The sequence below is a fragment of the Amblyomma americanum genome, chromosome 10 (assembly GCF_052857255.1).
Source record: "Amblyomma americanum isolate KBUSLIRL-KWMA chromosome 10, ASM5285725v1, whole genome shotgun sequence".
Lineage (NCBI taxonomy): Eukaryota > Metazoa > Arthropoda > Arachnida > Ixodida > Ixodidae > Amblyomma > Amblyomma americanum.
Genome location: NC_135506.1, coordinates 36,517,733 through 36,533,901, shown reverse-complemented (window position 1 = coordinate 36,533,901; position 16,169 = coordinate 36,517,733). Strand labels below are relative to the sequence as shown.

Genomic DNA, 16,169 nt, shown 5'->3' with positions numbered 1-16,169 from the left:
AGCTGGAGGTGCGGTGGCCGTAGAAGTGGCTACACTTTTAATGGCAGAACACACAACGGAACACTTAGCTTTACTTAGTCTGGCACCTTCAACCTTTGTCCGCCTTGAGACGAGCAGTTCCGGCCAGTGTCAGGTCACAGCGACATGAAAGCATTTTTTTTTTAAAAACCAAGATGGCCTCCAGGGCTGGATACGAACCTTGGCTTCCCAACGACACAAAACAACAGCGAGGAGTTGAGCGATGGAATATATCTTTATTTCATCTTTGAGTGCTCTTGCAGGCCTCCCTTCTCGATTAAAACGCGCGTATCGACGTAATACTTTGTGTGCATATATATATTATACGCTTCTTTTTGTTGTTTTATTCATTAGCCGCCATTTTTTGCCATAAAATAAATGTATCTGGGCATGTGCATGCAACAATGCATAGAATCTCGTGTATCGACTAGATGTTACATAAAGTACCGGTACATACTTCTACGTTGAGTGGAATAGCATTGCGTCTAGGTTTAATCTCACTGCTACTCGTACCAGCCAACAAATTTTGCATATTTATAGCTAAGTCATCTTGAAGAATATTCAGGGTATATGCGCCTACTTTCACTCAGTGACCCAATGCTGCTTATAAAGCGATAAACACGGGCCTACAAGGCTGGCTTACGAAATCTGTCAGCGCCGTGCAGGAACGGGGATGAGTTGTCGCTGTCCCTATTTAATAGAACATTGCCACGGCAGATTGTCACTTTGAGCTTTGCGAAACATCTTCGTAACTGTAAAGCACCGGTAGCCGTTACTGCAAACAAATGCTCTGTAAATTGCGAAATGATAGTGCCACGGTTGCCTCGTGGAGTATACTGAAACTGCGCTTGAAAATAAATAACATAGCACGTATATATTCTCCCAACAGACACGCGTGCTTTCCTACGCATTGCTTTGTTCGGTTACTGCTTCCAGTGTGAGACATTGTTGATTCTTGATTTTGGCCTATATTCGCTGGCCCACCAGCCGTGTAAGCCTCTTGGGTCGATACAAGGAATGGCAGTGTGGGGCTGATGACATGCGCCCATAATTCATGACTTGTCATGAGTCATGACTTGACCCGCGTGAAAAGTAGGCTCGTCTGTGGTTTCATCACATCATCCTACGTGTTTCGCAGCTTCCATTCTAGCCTCATATGCTGGCTTCTCGAAGGTAATGGGAATTTTTCGCTCTAAGATATCGTTGGGAAGCTTCGTTTTCATACTTTCATCGCAGACAGTTCGCTCCTAAAGACTCTAGAACCTACATGACTCGTCCGTCACGTGCTCGCTCTTTAAGGACCTGGCCATTAACGGCGTGGTCCTCAAGTTTTGATATCATGGGCAGAGAGCCCTCACGAACTCCCGAAGGACTTGACTCTCAAGGCTTTGCTTTCAGGGACGGGGCCAGCGGAGACTTTTCTATTAAGGTCGAACCTGGCACCCAAGGACTTGCCTCCTAAATGTCTGTCGCCCAAGACGGTGTCTAGAAGAGCATCCCGACTTCCTTGAAGTCATAAGTCACTCCAGCAATCGCCTCTGGAAGTACCGTGCACGCGATCATCGCGAGTCGCCTTTAGGTGAAGTTACACTCGCGCGAGCGAAAGCGAGTCCGCGCATGCGTGATGCTGTTGCGTGTGTGTGCCAGACACCGCAGAGGCGCCTGTCCATGGATCAGCCGTGCTTCCAGGGCGGCGGCTCACCGCTGGGTTGCGGAGGCACGAGCAAGGCAATGTCCGGTTGGTGGACCACGCTGGCCAGGCGCCGCCGTCGCTTCCTGCGTTTGATAGCGCCTCGCTGTTAGCTTAGAGTGCAGCTGGGTTGCGCATTCTCGGAAATACGCCAAAACATAAACCACATTTTTTTGTTCACTCAAGCCGGACAACGCTTCGGGAGCAGCAGTGCAACGCTGTACGGCCACTTCGTCGTTAGCAACGCTTTTAGAAATGCGCCATGAAAACACTGTGCACACACAAAAAAAAAACAATGGAAGAAGATCTGAAAACCCCGAATGTCTCGCTCACTTATTTTCTTGGCTCTATGAAAGATACAACTGGGGAGGAAGGTATTCAGGACACGTGAGGAATAACCAAACCAATATATATCTGTTAGACTTTTGGTCAAGACCGAACTTTTGGAGGTGATATTCGGACTCACGTGCTCTAAAATGTGGCAGTAAAGAGCTGATCGCTGAATAGCATAGCACCTGTGCGCCTGTAGATTGCTAATAAGGGAGGAATTACTAATTACCACCTACCCAAGCGCAAACATGCGGCTACAAAGAAACACTATATCTTTAATGAAATTTCTTTGTTGAATGATATGTCCTGGTGCGAAGTTCGAACCCAGGACCACCGCCTCACCGGAGTTGTCGCTCTAGCAACTGAGCTAACCGTGACAGCTGGACTACGGTAGGGCGAGAGCGAATTGAACAGCTCGAAGTGCGAACGGTCGTGCGGTCGTCAAATGTATAAGGGGATACCCTCAAGGTGGAGTCGATGTCTGCATGGTAGGGCGAGAGGGAATTGATCAACTCGAGGTAGGAACGACGTTGGTCATATGTTTAGGGAAATCCAGCAAGGCGGAGTAGATTTGTCGACTATTCCACAAATGTTCTGCACCTTGGGGATAGGGGGGGATTGCCCTAAACACTGGACCTATAGATAGCTATTCGCAAGTCCTGGAGACTTTCGCCCTCTGTGGTGCCAGAGCTTCTGGAAATGGCTGCTGTAGGATGGTCTAACAAGGCGCGGAATTCACGCCGTGGCCTGCGCCTGTAAGGACAGCGCGGAAGCTGCTTGGCACCTCGGCTGCATCATGGACATCGTGATTGTCCTGTTTGCAGAAGACGTTCAGTCACGGACCCCTGTGCGTGCGAAGAGCTTTCACTCTTAAGCTAGACAATCGCCGCCACAAAGGCATGCACGGTGTTATGAAGCGGCATGATTTCACGAAGCCTTTTTCTGGCGCTGCCATTGATCACTGCGGAAGCTTCGCAGCAAAAGAAAACAAATGCATGGATTCTGCTCAAGCCTTCTAGCGGCCCATACCCACACTTGGTGATCGGTAAAAAATGGGAAAGATTGAAAGGCCAACTAGCAGGGGCATAGTTACGGAGCGATCACAATTTCAAAACTGTCACAAAAAATTAGGCAGTGGCTTAGCTGTGTTAAGTCTTGATATACAAGCGAAAAGCTTCAGTTATGCTTGGTTTGACGTCATGGTTATGCTTTGTAGTTTAGCTGGTCTTGTATATTTATCTACAGGCCGAATGAGTCGCACTCGCTGTTTCACTAGGTCGTACCACGTGGTCGTTGTAATGGCGAGTCTTGGGATTTTCCTCTTCTGACTCTCTTGTTTCCACTTCCTCACTCGCTTGGCTGCTGCTGGCTGAAGATGCGGCCAATACATTCTTTTCGGCTTCTTTCCGACGTGGTTTAGCAAGGCGTATTTCCCGTTGTTTCGGCCTTTCCTTCTGTACGTTTAGCTTGGGGAGGAAATAAGTGCATGGTTGGTTGGTTGGAAGCACAGGTGGGTCCCTGGGATCCACCACACATACTTCCGGAGTCTGAAAAGCCGCGAAAAACACTCGACGGTTAGTAGCTGGGAGCGTAATGCAAGTCCGAACCGGACCCCTGAAAGTCGTGGAGGAGCCCGAGGCAGCTGCCCCGGGTTAGGATTCCCTGTCTCCGAGTCGGAGCTATTGCGTCGTTGGGTGGTCGGGCATCCCGTGAGTGGAGCCGCACCATTGGAGAACATCGACGCCCTCCCTGTCCTGGCCAGACAGGAGTCGAGCGATGATAAAATGAGGGTCAATATCTCGCTGTCCCCATTCCCATCACATTACCCATAACCCTTCCCTCAGTCCCATTCCCACAACCTATGTCCCACCCCCTCCGCTACGTCCCAGGGGAGATCAGGGGAGTCTCCCCGGGCCCGCTCCCCCGGCTGTGGGTCGCTTAGTAGCATTACCCCATTTTTTTGTTTTCCCACCTTCGGGTGGCAAAAGCACAACATTGCCTTCGGGCCTTTTCATTTATATTACGATTGGGTTAAGCCTGTGATACTTTAGTGGTACAGGCAGGAGCTCATTGGTTTACGTTTTTTTTTATGGCAGCTCCACCATACTCTTTGTACGTTTAGCTTTGGCTTTATCATTTTTTCGCTTTGTGCAGCCAACTCCCAAGCAAGTACTTCTGGATCGGACGAATTTAGTTTCTCAGCTTTTCTGCGTGGTCTAGCAGCAGCCGTACTCTCCTTCCCTGCCATGTCGAGTGCGCACGCCTATTCTCTGGCAAGCGCATTATATAGCCTCCTTGCGCATGTACATGACGCACATGTGCAGTAGCGCACGGCTACGCCGAAAGGTCAGGCGACGGAGTAGGCGGCTGCTGCGGCAGCGGCGAGGGGAGACCACCTGCGCGGCGCGTGACGTCACTAGTTTTCGCGCATGCGCATAACTCACCACTTCGGCTCACGCGAAGCTCGGCTCTGACTCACGTACTGAAGCTTTTCGCTTGAAAAGGTCACAGCCACGCTGCTAAGTGCTGTACGTGCTTCTTGCCGCTGCCTTACCCTTTCGTACAGTTAATCCCGTATTCCAGCATGAACGTACTAGCCCGGCAAATCTTGTTTCTTCTTACGACCTGGTCTGCAAGCCTCGCGTATAGGTAGCTTCGAGGGGAGTTCAGCGACAGCAACGACAACGCGGCTGTAGTGCACTGTAAGCGAGGCTTACTTTTTGAGCTTGAAGATGACCCCGACGACGATGGCGTTTCCGAGCAAGAGGAATGCCATTGCCAGGCACGGCACCAGGACATCTGCACAGTGAAAGCATTTGGTTGATAATTTAGATTAGTAAAGAACCCGCTAGCGCAGATACAGCAAGAAGGTGGGGAGAGGGAGAGCCAGATCACCGTTCAAAATCTGGACAGTGCTCCTTGTCCCGACCCACGCCACGCTATACCGGCAATATCCGGACGGTTTTCTAGGTTTAATGTGTGAATTTTCTTGTAACGAACCGGTCGCGAACATCGCCGACCTTTTCATTTCGAATCAAATCAGGATGCTAGATTGGCGCTTACTGGCATTCGCCACAAGTCTATTGGACGAGCTGTCAAAATTCAGCGCTGCCTGTCAGCACAGAAGCAAAGGAAGGTGACCATCGCTGCATCCACGGAAGAGGCCAAGTTTTCTGCGCGGTCAACGGCCGAGAAAGCCATGGTAGGATCGGATCGGCCACTGGGTATTTGAGGCCAAGAAGCGGCAACGGCGGAACAAGCTTTGAGGTTGTGCCGAAAACTCGGCATCAGTTGGCAGGAACAAAAATACAGGTCCGTACAAAAGTAACCGAAAAAAAAATGCTGAGGCTACTTATGCACGCTAATTTATTTTTATTTGTGAGGTGTGTCATGAAGCATAAATTCAGAACGGGGGAATGGAGTATAGGAGATAGAAAGTTCAAAGGAGTGAAGTCCAGTTTAGCTGAGGAAGTCGCAGAGGTTGACGGTGTAGTGTTAGTTCATAGTCTACTTCTCATAATCACATTCGCGGTTCCACCGCAGGCCCACCTCCCTGAGGAGCCTTTTTCTAGCAGGAGCCGTGGACGCTAGTATGCTGCCCTCAACTTAAGTTTTGCTCTCGTTAATTAAGAGGTCATTTTTGCCGCATGAAAATATTTGTGCTCGCAAACGATGATAAACAGAGCAATGGGTAAACGATCAAGTGCCTCCCTCATTATCTCTTCGTCGCTACCGAAAGAGTGCTGGCGCGGCTGCACCTGGAATCTATGATAATAAAAACGACGCCTAACACTATCAATGGGACAAAGTGGAACCTTCACCCGGCTTGTGCAAATTCATTACGTCGATTAGTCGAAGCTACTTAATCTGCATCTTAATCGGTCGGTTCTTCATTGTGAACAAGTAGCCCGTACGGGTTCCGAAATAATAATAATAATAATAATAATAATAATAATAATAATAATAATAATAATAATAATAATAATAATAATAATAATAATAATAATAATAATAATTGTGTTTGAGGGAAAGAAAATGGCTCAGTATCTGTCTCATATAACGTTGGACACCTGAACCGCGCCGTAAGGGAAGGGATAAAGGAGGGAGTGAAAGAAGAGAGGAAGACAGAGGTGCCGTATTGGAAGGCTCGGGAATAATTTCGACCACCTGGGGATCTTTAACGTACACTGACATCGCACAGCACACGGGTGCCTTAGCGTTTTTCAACTAACATTTTATACTTGGTTATGTGACCCAAGCTTCATTCTATTATCTCTTATAACCTTGTCAATAAAAAACGTTTATTCCTCCTCCTCCTCCTTCTCCATGTTCATGACTACCGCTAGCACTTGGCTTTGGCGTCCACAGATGAAGGCACGGGCCTATATTCTTCAGCACCAGCGCATGCGCCCGATATCATTACATTTTTTTCCGCCCTGGCTGGTAAGCCAGCTGAATGAGCCAATAAAAATCATTACAGCATTGTATAAAATGTTTTTACTGACACCTCGTCATGGGCGCTCTTGCTTGGGCACTTAGCTGAAATTACACTATGCTTCGTAATGGACCTCAGCCTCTCTTATTTCTCTGTACTGCTGCCTGCTCGGCAAGCCCCGACAAGTGATTCATAGAAAGCGCTCAGCTCGCCGTTTCGAATGCCAGAGCAGAGACAACAGACCGGCGTCCGCGTCAGGCGACACGACAACCGTGGGAACCGGCATCGATGAGCAAGACAACAGGTAGCTGGCACGTGACAGCGTAAGCCGATAGCGCCTTCCGACCAGACAGGGGGAGGGAGACGAGACAGGTTCATTGCGCTGGCAGCTACGGGGCCCGCCCGCAGCCGTCGCCGATGCCTTCAGGTTGTTGTTGTTGTTGTTGTTGCCTCTGAAGCGATGCACATACCCACGGTGGTGGATTGGCCAGGGTTTGGTGCAGATCCAAACGGGAGAAAATTATTCCAGACATATCTCAAGCGGCTCATCGAAGAGAATCACAGATCGTGACGGCTGCTTTGTCTTCTTTTCAAAATAAGCTTTTAGATTCGTAGCTCTTAAGACCGGATGTAGGAGAATGAATTTTTGGGCCGCACCAAGGGGCGTGACTGGACTTCCTTCGAGAGTCCAGTGTCTATCTATATTTGTAAATAATACTTTATGCCAGCAGGCATGCTGTCACAAATAAAAAAAAAGCTCCTAAGGCGAAGGTTCTTATATCCTTTGCGGGACTGTCAACATCAGGCGTTCGGTGGACGCCTCAACTCTGCTGCGAGGTCAAAAAGTTTCAGGAAAAGAAAGACGCAGTAAATGTCTCACTTCTCGGTGGACAGCTCAACTTGGCCGCGATGAAAAGCAAGAGGGAGGGAGTGAAAGGAAGGAGATAAAAAAGAGCAGCCATACTGGTTGCGTAGTGGACGGCTTCAGATCGATTCGACCACACGGGGCTTCTCAAACTGCACTGGAATCGCTCAGGATGTGGACGACTTATGCGTATTGCCTCCATCGAAAAACGACCGCCATGGGTGGGTCCTGATCCCACGTCCCAAGCCTCAGCAGCTGACTGCGTTAACCACGCAAGCCACCGCAGCCGGTTAGGATGACCGGGCGCAGCACTGAAATTCGGCTGCCTTCAGAGCGGCGTGTCTCTCAGACACGCCGCAGAGAGGTTCGTGTCTCTAGCCCAATTACGGCCCAAAGTTCCACCTTCTATAACCCGGTTAGTTTTCATATCTCCAATCCAGAAATTCATCCGTGTCATAATACGCTTGTTGTGTTTATGCCTTCAATAGTGTTCGTTTAAAGAACTACCATGAACCGGTGGCTTCGTTTCACAGAAAGAACCATATCAATACGTTGAATGCGCTTGCAATGCGCTTATGTTTTACTGAATTGATGGAATACAGCACAGAAGCAGCTGCATATGACTGGTTATTAAAAAAGGAAATGCGCGGTAACTGCGACACTTATCGGTAGACACCTCAACCGCGCCATGAGGGAAGGGAGGGAAGGTGGGAGTGAAAGAAGGGAGATTGAGGCCGTAGGGCGGGGCTTCCGAATAATCTGGACCGCCTGGGGATCTTTAACGTGCACTTAAATCCCACAGCACACGAGCGCCTTTCGCGTTTCGCCTCTATCGAAACGCGGCCATCGAGGCCGTGTTCGAACCCGTGAAATATACGGCTCAGTAGCCACCAGCCCTAACCACTGAGCTACACGGCGGGTAAAAGCATGATTTGCGGACATGGTCTATGGGTGAGGCAGTTTCACGCGTGGCCACCGCATTGGGTGCCGCTTGCTTTACTGACGCCTCTTCTCATATATTGTTTAAACGCGCTCAGTATATGGAACACGGCTCTCCGTTCATCATCAGCGCCACCTATCTGAATTCATTCTTGCTCTTTGTTCGCGTTCAAGGTCTTAAGGCCCATTGCTTATCCTCGGTGCATAAATTCAACTGAAACAGAGTTCTAGCGAAGCGAAACTTAGCACCAGCGCGCTCACGTCTTCATTTACAACTATAGTGGCGAAACCAAGAGGCCTGTCAATCCCTGGACAGCACGTTTTTCGCCTTAAATGACCATTAGATGTGCCTCTTTGTCGCGCACGGGGAGGAAAAGCTGGCCTATACAAATGCTGGCGTCCGTTCCATCCATTCCCGTGGTCAGAAGGAGCAAAAAGGCATTCATCGTCGACTGCGCATGACCGTCTCAGCAACTGTTAAAGCTAACCCCTATTTCCTTCAACGCGAAATAACCGTTGCACAAGTGAGCCTGCCTGCAAAATCGGGAGGGTCTTACCAGCGAGAAATTGTGTGGAGCTGCCACCTGCGTCATCGCCTTCGTTGAGATGCCTGCTGCCCTGCAGCAGGGGTTCCTCGTCTTCGTATACGATGCTGTCGTTGGCCGCCAGGGACAGGCGGGCTGTGGAGAGGAAATGGCGGTATTATGCTGAGTGGCTTCAAATGTCGGCGAAACAGCCGGCCAAATCTTCAGTTGGCGTGCATGATGGCCGCGTTTTCCGTGCTCCTGCAGCTTATGACGGAGCAAACTTGCGAAAATAGCAAATCTAAGCACAGGATCACTTAGCCCATGCTTATTGTTGAGCTTTCTGTAAGTTTGCTTCGTCGCAAAGCGCAGGAGCGCAGAAAAGGCGACCGTCGCGCATGCTAGCTAAAGTTTTTACAGGCTGTACTTTGGCTAAGGCATGAGACCCGCTGGGACGGCAATCAGTGTTTCCTTGAGGGCATGTTTAATGGTCCATGTTCAGCACCATTTTGCAAGCCTTGTCATATAGGGATTATTATAGGAATGTTCTCTAGAGCTAAGCGAAGCCGTGACAACTCCGCCACTGTAGAAAACAAAAAAGTGAGAAATGCTTCCGAAGCCTACAGGCACAGACCAGAAATCTGGATGCAGGGTAAAGCAAACGCTGTACGAAGGAAACAAGAGCAAATACACCGATGCTCGGATGCCACCTTCATCTTTTTTTTTAAATCGCCTCAGCTGCCACATTTTAGCAAAGCTCCATACAGCTTTGTACTGTATTCGATATGTCCCTTTGATGCTCTTTCTAAGGGCAATCCTGAAGGAAATGGAGAATATTCTTTCAGCAGGAAAGGCAAATGGACCACGAAACCGACTAAAGTTTTATTCAAGACAGCTTAGCACTGCAATCGGAAAATTACGAGCGCGGCTAGTGCAGTCTGCCGTGCTTAGCGAACCATGCGTGCACCAACAAAACAAATCGTTAGTGACGTGCCATATTTTAAGAAGAAAAATTAACCGCTGCCGCGGCCACTCTGGGTTTTCTGGCCGCGGTCACACCGAAACATTACGCAATACTCTTGCTGTTCGTTCATCGTCATCGCTATCAACCTCACTACTTCCATTGCAGGATAAAGGCAAACTGACATCTAATCCGCCCTACTGAATCTCTGCCGCCCCCTGCTACGCTTCCCGTTCATCTATTACCTTGTATTTGGGTTTATAGCTTTGCTGCATGCGCTCCTTCATCCTTATCCTCTTGCTACTCTTCTTTAAACATCACTGTGAGAAATCTATAAATTGTGTCCTTTAACGTCCGGAGTGACATATGGAATATGAAGGGCGCCGTAGTGGAAGGCTCTTGATGAATGTAGACCACCTGGGGATTTTTTTTAATGTGCACAAACATCACACAGCTCACGGGCGTTTTTTGTGTTTAGCCTCCATCGAGACATGGCCGCCGCAGCGAGTATCGACACCGCGACCTTGGGATTTGAGGGACAGCGGTACGTGAAACAACGAAACGAGATCATTTTGATAGGAACAGACACGCTATAAAACCATCGCTGTTCCGTGAACAGAGCGTCTTACGGGTGCAAGTCTCGGGGACGCTGTCGTTCCAGGTGTTTCCACGGAGGCAGACGAGCGTCCTGGTGTCTGCGAGGGTGTCGTTGAACAGGTGGTCCTTGCAGCACTTGTAGAGAGCCGTGTCCTCGGCACGGTGCACCAGGTAGCCCAGCCGTGGTGCCGCAGGTGTCGGACATCCCATGACTGCGTCGTCCAACGAGCATCCCGGTCATTAATTTGCCAGCCTTGTCCGTAATCCATGAATTCGACACTATCCCCGAGTATACAGACGGTACAACTCATAGCGGTAGCACTTGAGGCAGATTATTTGAGTAGCTTGCACAGCGCCATCTGGGAGCACCTCGCACGGACGGCGGATCCTGACGTCGTGTTAGCGTTCAGAGGGCACGACAGTGCGCCAGCTGCTCCAGCCACACAACCATGAGCGCAAGTGTTCCCACTGTGCGTAATCGACCCAGTACCTTCGATTGCTAACGCAGTTTACGATTCAGGAAACAGTTCTGTCGTAAGTCTAAGCAGCACATGATTTCATTTGTTCACGCAGAGCGACTTGTCCTCCACCATGCCTTTATGCGATGCACTTACTATTACAGGTCCTTCAATGTCACTATTATGTGATATGAGAGCTGACAGTTCGTTTACAAATGTCGTGTAAAGCGCATACAGTATGTTTAATCCGCCTTTTTCACAAGGCCCCACTGCGCATGCGCCCTTCTTGTCCTCCAACTACACTGGTGGAAAACAAAGCTGCCAGCTCCTATTGCACATGCGGAGTTCATGTTAGTGACAAGCGCATGCGACAGATGGCGGTAACTGTCCAGCACACACACACACACACACTTGCCACTTCGCAGGCGCAGCTGGCTCCTATTGGAACCAGATCGCTCCTGCGTCTTCCACGTGCGTTTGTTTTCAACCAGTAGCAGCCGAATTTTCGACACCCACCAGAGGGCGGCACATATTGTGAAAAGTGCGGATTGCAGAAGGCGGGGCACACTCACACTTGTACTTGAGCAGGAATCCTCTGGCCGGCACAAAGTTCCTGGTGCGGAACCGGACCAGCAGCCTGCGTCCCGTGGATCGCAGTGTGCGCAGGCTCAAACGCGACTCTCCGCAGGCGACCAGTAGCGGCCGTCCGTCCTCGAGCACGCTCAGTGCGTCCTCAGCGCAGTCGGCCTCTGTCAGGGACTCGCCCAGCGGGCCCGGAGCACCAGGCTGCAGTGAGAAGCGAGCAGTGTACAGGCACCAGAATAAGCAACGCCTTCGGGGCGACCACCTGGAGTGAAATGCCAGCTGTCTATGTACGCGAGATGGAGACGTGCACCAACACATGACCACTAATATCCGAAACGTTAGACGATACGCGACCTTCTGCAAGACTTACACGTTACCTTGTTTATAAGAACTGGTCAGAAATATCGGGAAGATGAGAAGAGCTTGTCGTTGTCACCCCTCCGAAAGTTAGGGGTTTTCACGGATGCTACAAACAGCGCCACTGCCCGGCTCAGAAGCAAACCTCTTCGGCTACTGGTACACAACGGTAGGCAAACAACGCACGAATATAGGCAATACAAGGCTTCCGACTGTTTGAATCCACTGGGATGTTTCTGCCACCATAATTTGCACGTACAGACGTCATTACGCAGCGGTGTCTGGTGATTCTTTGTCACTATCTTACTGTTTTACAGCGACAGCTGTTATAAGCCGGTTCGATTGGTTCAGCGTTTTAGCTGAAACAGTCGGCGTAACCGGAGGGTGGTAACCCCGGAGAAGAAGGAGGAGAGTTACCGTGGAAAGTGGAAGGTGTGAGGAAAGCGGAGGAATGCGTAACCAGGGGGCAGTTACCGTGGAAGGAGGATGAGGATTACCGCGGAAGGAGAGTATGGCGACAGCGGAGCAGTGCGTAACCGGAAGGAGAACTACCACGACAACCATTCGGAGGATATATCTACAGCGGGAGGAGGAAGGTATGGCGAAAGGAGAGGATTGCGCAGCCTGAGGGCGGATAGGAAAAACCTGAAGAGTGGTTACCGCGGAAGGAGGAGGGAAGAGTATGGCAAGAAGGGAAGAAGACAAATTGGCATGCTCCGTCTGCGGCGGCTGCTGCGTATGCGCAGCCCTAGGAAATGATCAGCGATGGTAGCGCCGCGAGTTGTATCGGTGGAATGGAAAACTAAAAAGACTACTTAAAAACATCCATAGAAACATTTAGCACTCAAATTCTATACTTCCATTTAACGCGAAATGAATATACCTCAACAGTTGTCATTCAATTTCGCGGTACACATTGCTAACTGTCCTGGGATTTTGCTAGCAAAAGTTTTCTTGCGAGGTCGAAGTGGACAAAATACCTTAACGTCTGCACTCGTCGCTGCTTACATATATCACTAAAGAGAGGCAAAGTAAGAAAGAAGGCCAAAATTTACGGAACTAGCTGTGTCCGACCAGAAAAGAAAGACCTTTATTGTCGGCCAATATAGGAGGCAGCTGTGTCAAAAATGACAAGGAAAAATTGGTTTCGTTGAGCAAATTTTCGTTATTATCGTTTCACAGCCACTATAAGGGTACTATTACGATTACATAGCAATGCTGTAATAGCACTGTCACGGTACTTTAACTACAGGGCAGAGGTACTTTACTCAGACTTTCCCGTTCATTATTTAGCATAAAATCAATCAGACGCTGTCGCTACATCGCGGAGCACAGCTTTCGCATGATGCCCACGGCGCAGCCCTCTTGCAGAAAGACTGTAATCAAGGCTCTGTGGGAACTGCGGCTAGTCTATTCATCTGGACTTGTTAAACTAATAGTAAACCACTGTATATGCAACATAACGCATGCATACTGCTTTCTGCCGGTGCAGGTAGCATAGCTGTTGAGAAAAGGTCGCCTGAAAAGAAATCTAATTTCATCAATTACTGGAGATCTCGAGATCACGCACAGTTCCTTGCCTCAGCCCAAGCAGCACAAATAATTAGCCCAATATTAGAAACGAATGGTTTCACACTGGTAGTTTGTCGGATCAACTTTTGCCAATATACTTCCAATATTCGGCGGATCACCTGGCTGCTTGGGAAGTTTATGCGCACTAAATTCAAGGCCTCCCTAGAAAATTCACTCAGAGCGATGAACACCTATCTCTATTCACCTTTTCCCGCCGTCGAAGCCTGAGGCCTGCGCACAGGCTATAGCCCGTCGCATCAACTTAATCCTCGTTCCTTCCTAGCCAAACTATGCCACCTGTTATAAAGGTCGGTTTGCTGGCTCTGTGCATGCGACAGCCTGTAATGCCACTCTAGAGACCGCACGCCCTCGACGTACAGGTTGTTGGTATCTCTCAGTAGTTCGGACCGGACTTGGCGTTCTGCTTTAAAAGCGTATCATAGGCGTGCTCACCCTGGGCGGCCTGATGGACACGTCCAGCACCCTGAGCGTGATGGTCTGTCCCGGAGAGGCCTCCAGGAGCCAGGAGCAGTTGGAGAGCGCAGGGTAGAAGTGCGGGAACCCCGGGGAGGAGAGGTAGCCCTCGGTGGGTGTCCGCACGTGAGAGCCGCACTTGTGCATCAGCCAGCGCTCTGCACAGAGAGGCCGCGGGAAAGAGGCGAGATCAGAAATGTCCGTTATTAGGAGACCAGTGCTCGTGACTTAACCTTCACACATGTTCCTATAAGTTGAATGAAATGACAGCGCTTTTTGAAGACGGGACAGAAAACGAGACAGACACCAGCGCAGGTGTCTGTCTCGTTCTCTGTTCCGTCTTTAAAAAGCGCTGTCATTTCTGGTTGGTTTATGGTTTGGTTTACGGGGGTTTAACGTCCCAAAGCGGCTAAGGCTATGAGAGACGCGGTAGTGAAGGGCTCCGGAAATTTTGACCACCTGGGGTTCTTTAACGTGCACTGACATCGCGCAGTACACGGGCCTCTAGAATTTCGCCTCCATCGAAATTCGACCGCCGCGGCCGGGATCGAACCCGCGTCTTCCGAGCCAGCAGCCGAGCGCCATATAAACCACTCGGCCACCGCTGCGGCACTGTCATTTCTTTTCCGTCGATATGTACACCCCCCGCCGAAAATATACGGTCCGAGGTGTTTGCTGATGAGGCCTTCTGTATGCCTCGTTATGCATCCACAGAGACAGTACCATCTCAAAAGAGGAATGGCTTCGCGTCATCAATACCCCAAAGCTTTGGACTGCTAGATGTGCTAGGGAGCCCCGCTAAACAGCTTAGAAGCAAACCCCTTGGCTCTACCGACCAGCCCTTATTATCCTTCTTCTGGAATTCTATAAGTTGGCCTGCGATAGCTGCCACGCAGAACACCACACACAGGAAACCATTAATCCGCTAGACTGATCTTGCTTGACTGGTGAGCTCAACGTTGCAGAATGGTATCCTGGCAGCAGTGGCCCCATTTCGATGGAGGCGAAGTGTGGAAACCTGTCTGTGTTGCGCGATGTCAGTGCATGTTCACGAACCCCAGGTGGTCGAAATTAATGCTCGGAGCACTCCATCACAGCGTCTCTCACATTCCATGTGCAGTTTCTGGACGTTAACCGTACATGCACATACCAGCAGTCTTAGCGGGATCTAAAAGACGCAGACATCCATCGCGTGTAAGCGCCGTGTCCATTGTATAAGGCGCAGAAGAATCGAGCAGCCGCTGCATTTCTAATCAGAAGCCTCCCGGAGCCAAAATACGTCGTCGGTCATAAAATTCGCCCATCGGACGGAGGGAAGTGACTCCACCAGAAGAAGCATTCACATTGGCTGCAGGGATGTCTCTAGGCCGGAAGTGACGTCGCGTCCGGTAAAGGCATCCACAAGTGCTATTGCCATCGCATTCCAACACATAATGGAATTGGATGTCTCTGTGAAGTTTTAATACGATAGCGTTAAGGAGCTCGTGATGCAGAAAATCCATCGTCGCCGTCGTTGACCGTGAGCGAAAAATTCACGAAAAATTCCCAGGGAAACAACCTTACAGGCAGGTGGGCCACCGATAGGTCACGTGGCCTTGTGGCGTCATCATAACCTGGCCGAGCAAACTGCGCACCGTGGCAAGTGGCAGTTAAATTAATGATTGCTCGCGAGAGGTTGTCCGCGAAAAGTAACCTGGGTCGCACAAGCGCCAACGATGGCATCACTTGCCATCGCAGGGCAGTGGCGCATCGCTTAACCGCTGCGCCAGAAGCGGTGTGATGATTCCCAGGGGTCTATGAATGTAAAGCAGAGAATGGCGTGTTTTGCATATATGCGCACTAACCCCCTAACGCTATCGCGTCGTACCCTTAAGGCGGAGCTTAAGTGTCCCCTCCAGTTATTTCCACAAAATCTTCCTTTGTTTTAATTTCGATTACGTCAGACGTCATGCGGTTTGTTGCCACACTAAAAAATGGGAACAGGAACCCGGTTTTTCATCACTGGGTGGTACCCGGCGGCACATGTATTCCAATAGGCCAGTCGGCACGATCCCTATGGCTTGTGTGCAGACTCGATACACCCCGGAAACTAAGCACTTGTCCCCGTTGGTTCTGTTGGATGCTTACGTCATCATCATCATCATCAGCCTGACTACACCCACTGCAGGGCAAAGGTCTGTCCCATGTCTCTCCAATTAACCTTGTCCTGTGCCAGCTACCGACACCCTCTCCCCGCAAACTTCTTAATCTCATCCGCCCACCTAGGCTTCCGCCGCCCCCAGCTATACGATTGCCTTCTCTTCGAGCCCACTCCGTTACCCATAAGGACCAGCGGTTATCTTGCCTTCGCATTACATGCCCGGC

At 50.0% G+C, this 16,169-nt stretch overlaps 1 protein-coding gene across 2 annotated transcripts in view; it reads right to left on the bottom strand.

Moving 5' to 3' along the window:
• Positions 1 to 234: 234 nt before the first annotated feature.
• Positions 235 to 16,169, bottom strand: part of LOC144107763 (uncharacterized) — an 80,215-nt gene continuing 64,280 nt past the window's right edge. For both annotated transcript variants that reach the window (XM_077640929.1, XM_077640930.1), the window contains exons 4-9: positions 13,785 to 13,963; positions 11,390 to 11,603; positions 10,392 to 10,571; positions 8,835 to 8,957; positions 4,756 to 4,837; positions 235 to 1,794 (exon numbers count right to left, since the gene is read on the bottom strand). In XM_077640929.1, the coding sequence (XP_077497055.1) occupies positions 1,692 to 1,794; positions 4,756 to 4,837; positions 8,835 to 8,957; positions 10,392 to 10,571; positions 11,390 to 11,603; positions 13,785 to 13,963 (881 nt within the window). In that variant the 3' untranslated portion in view covers positions 235 to 1,691. The remainder of the gene's footprint in view (positions 1,795 to 4,755; positions 4,838 to 8,834; positions 8,958 to 10,391; positions 10,572 to 11,389; positions 11,604 to 13,784; positions 13,964 to 16,169) is intronic.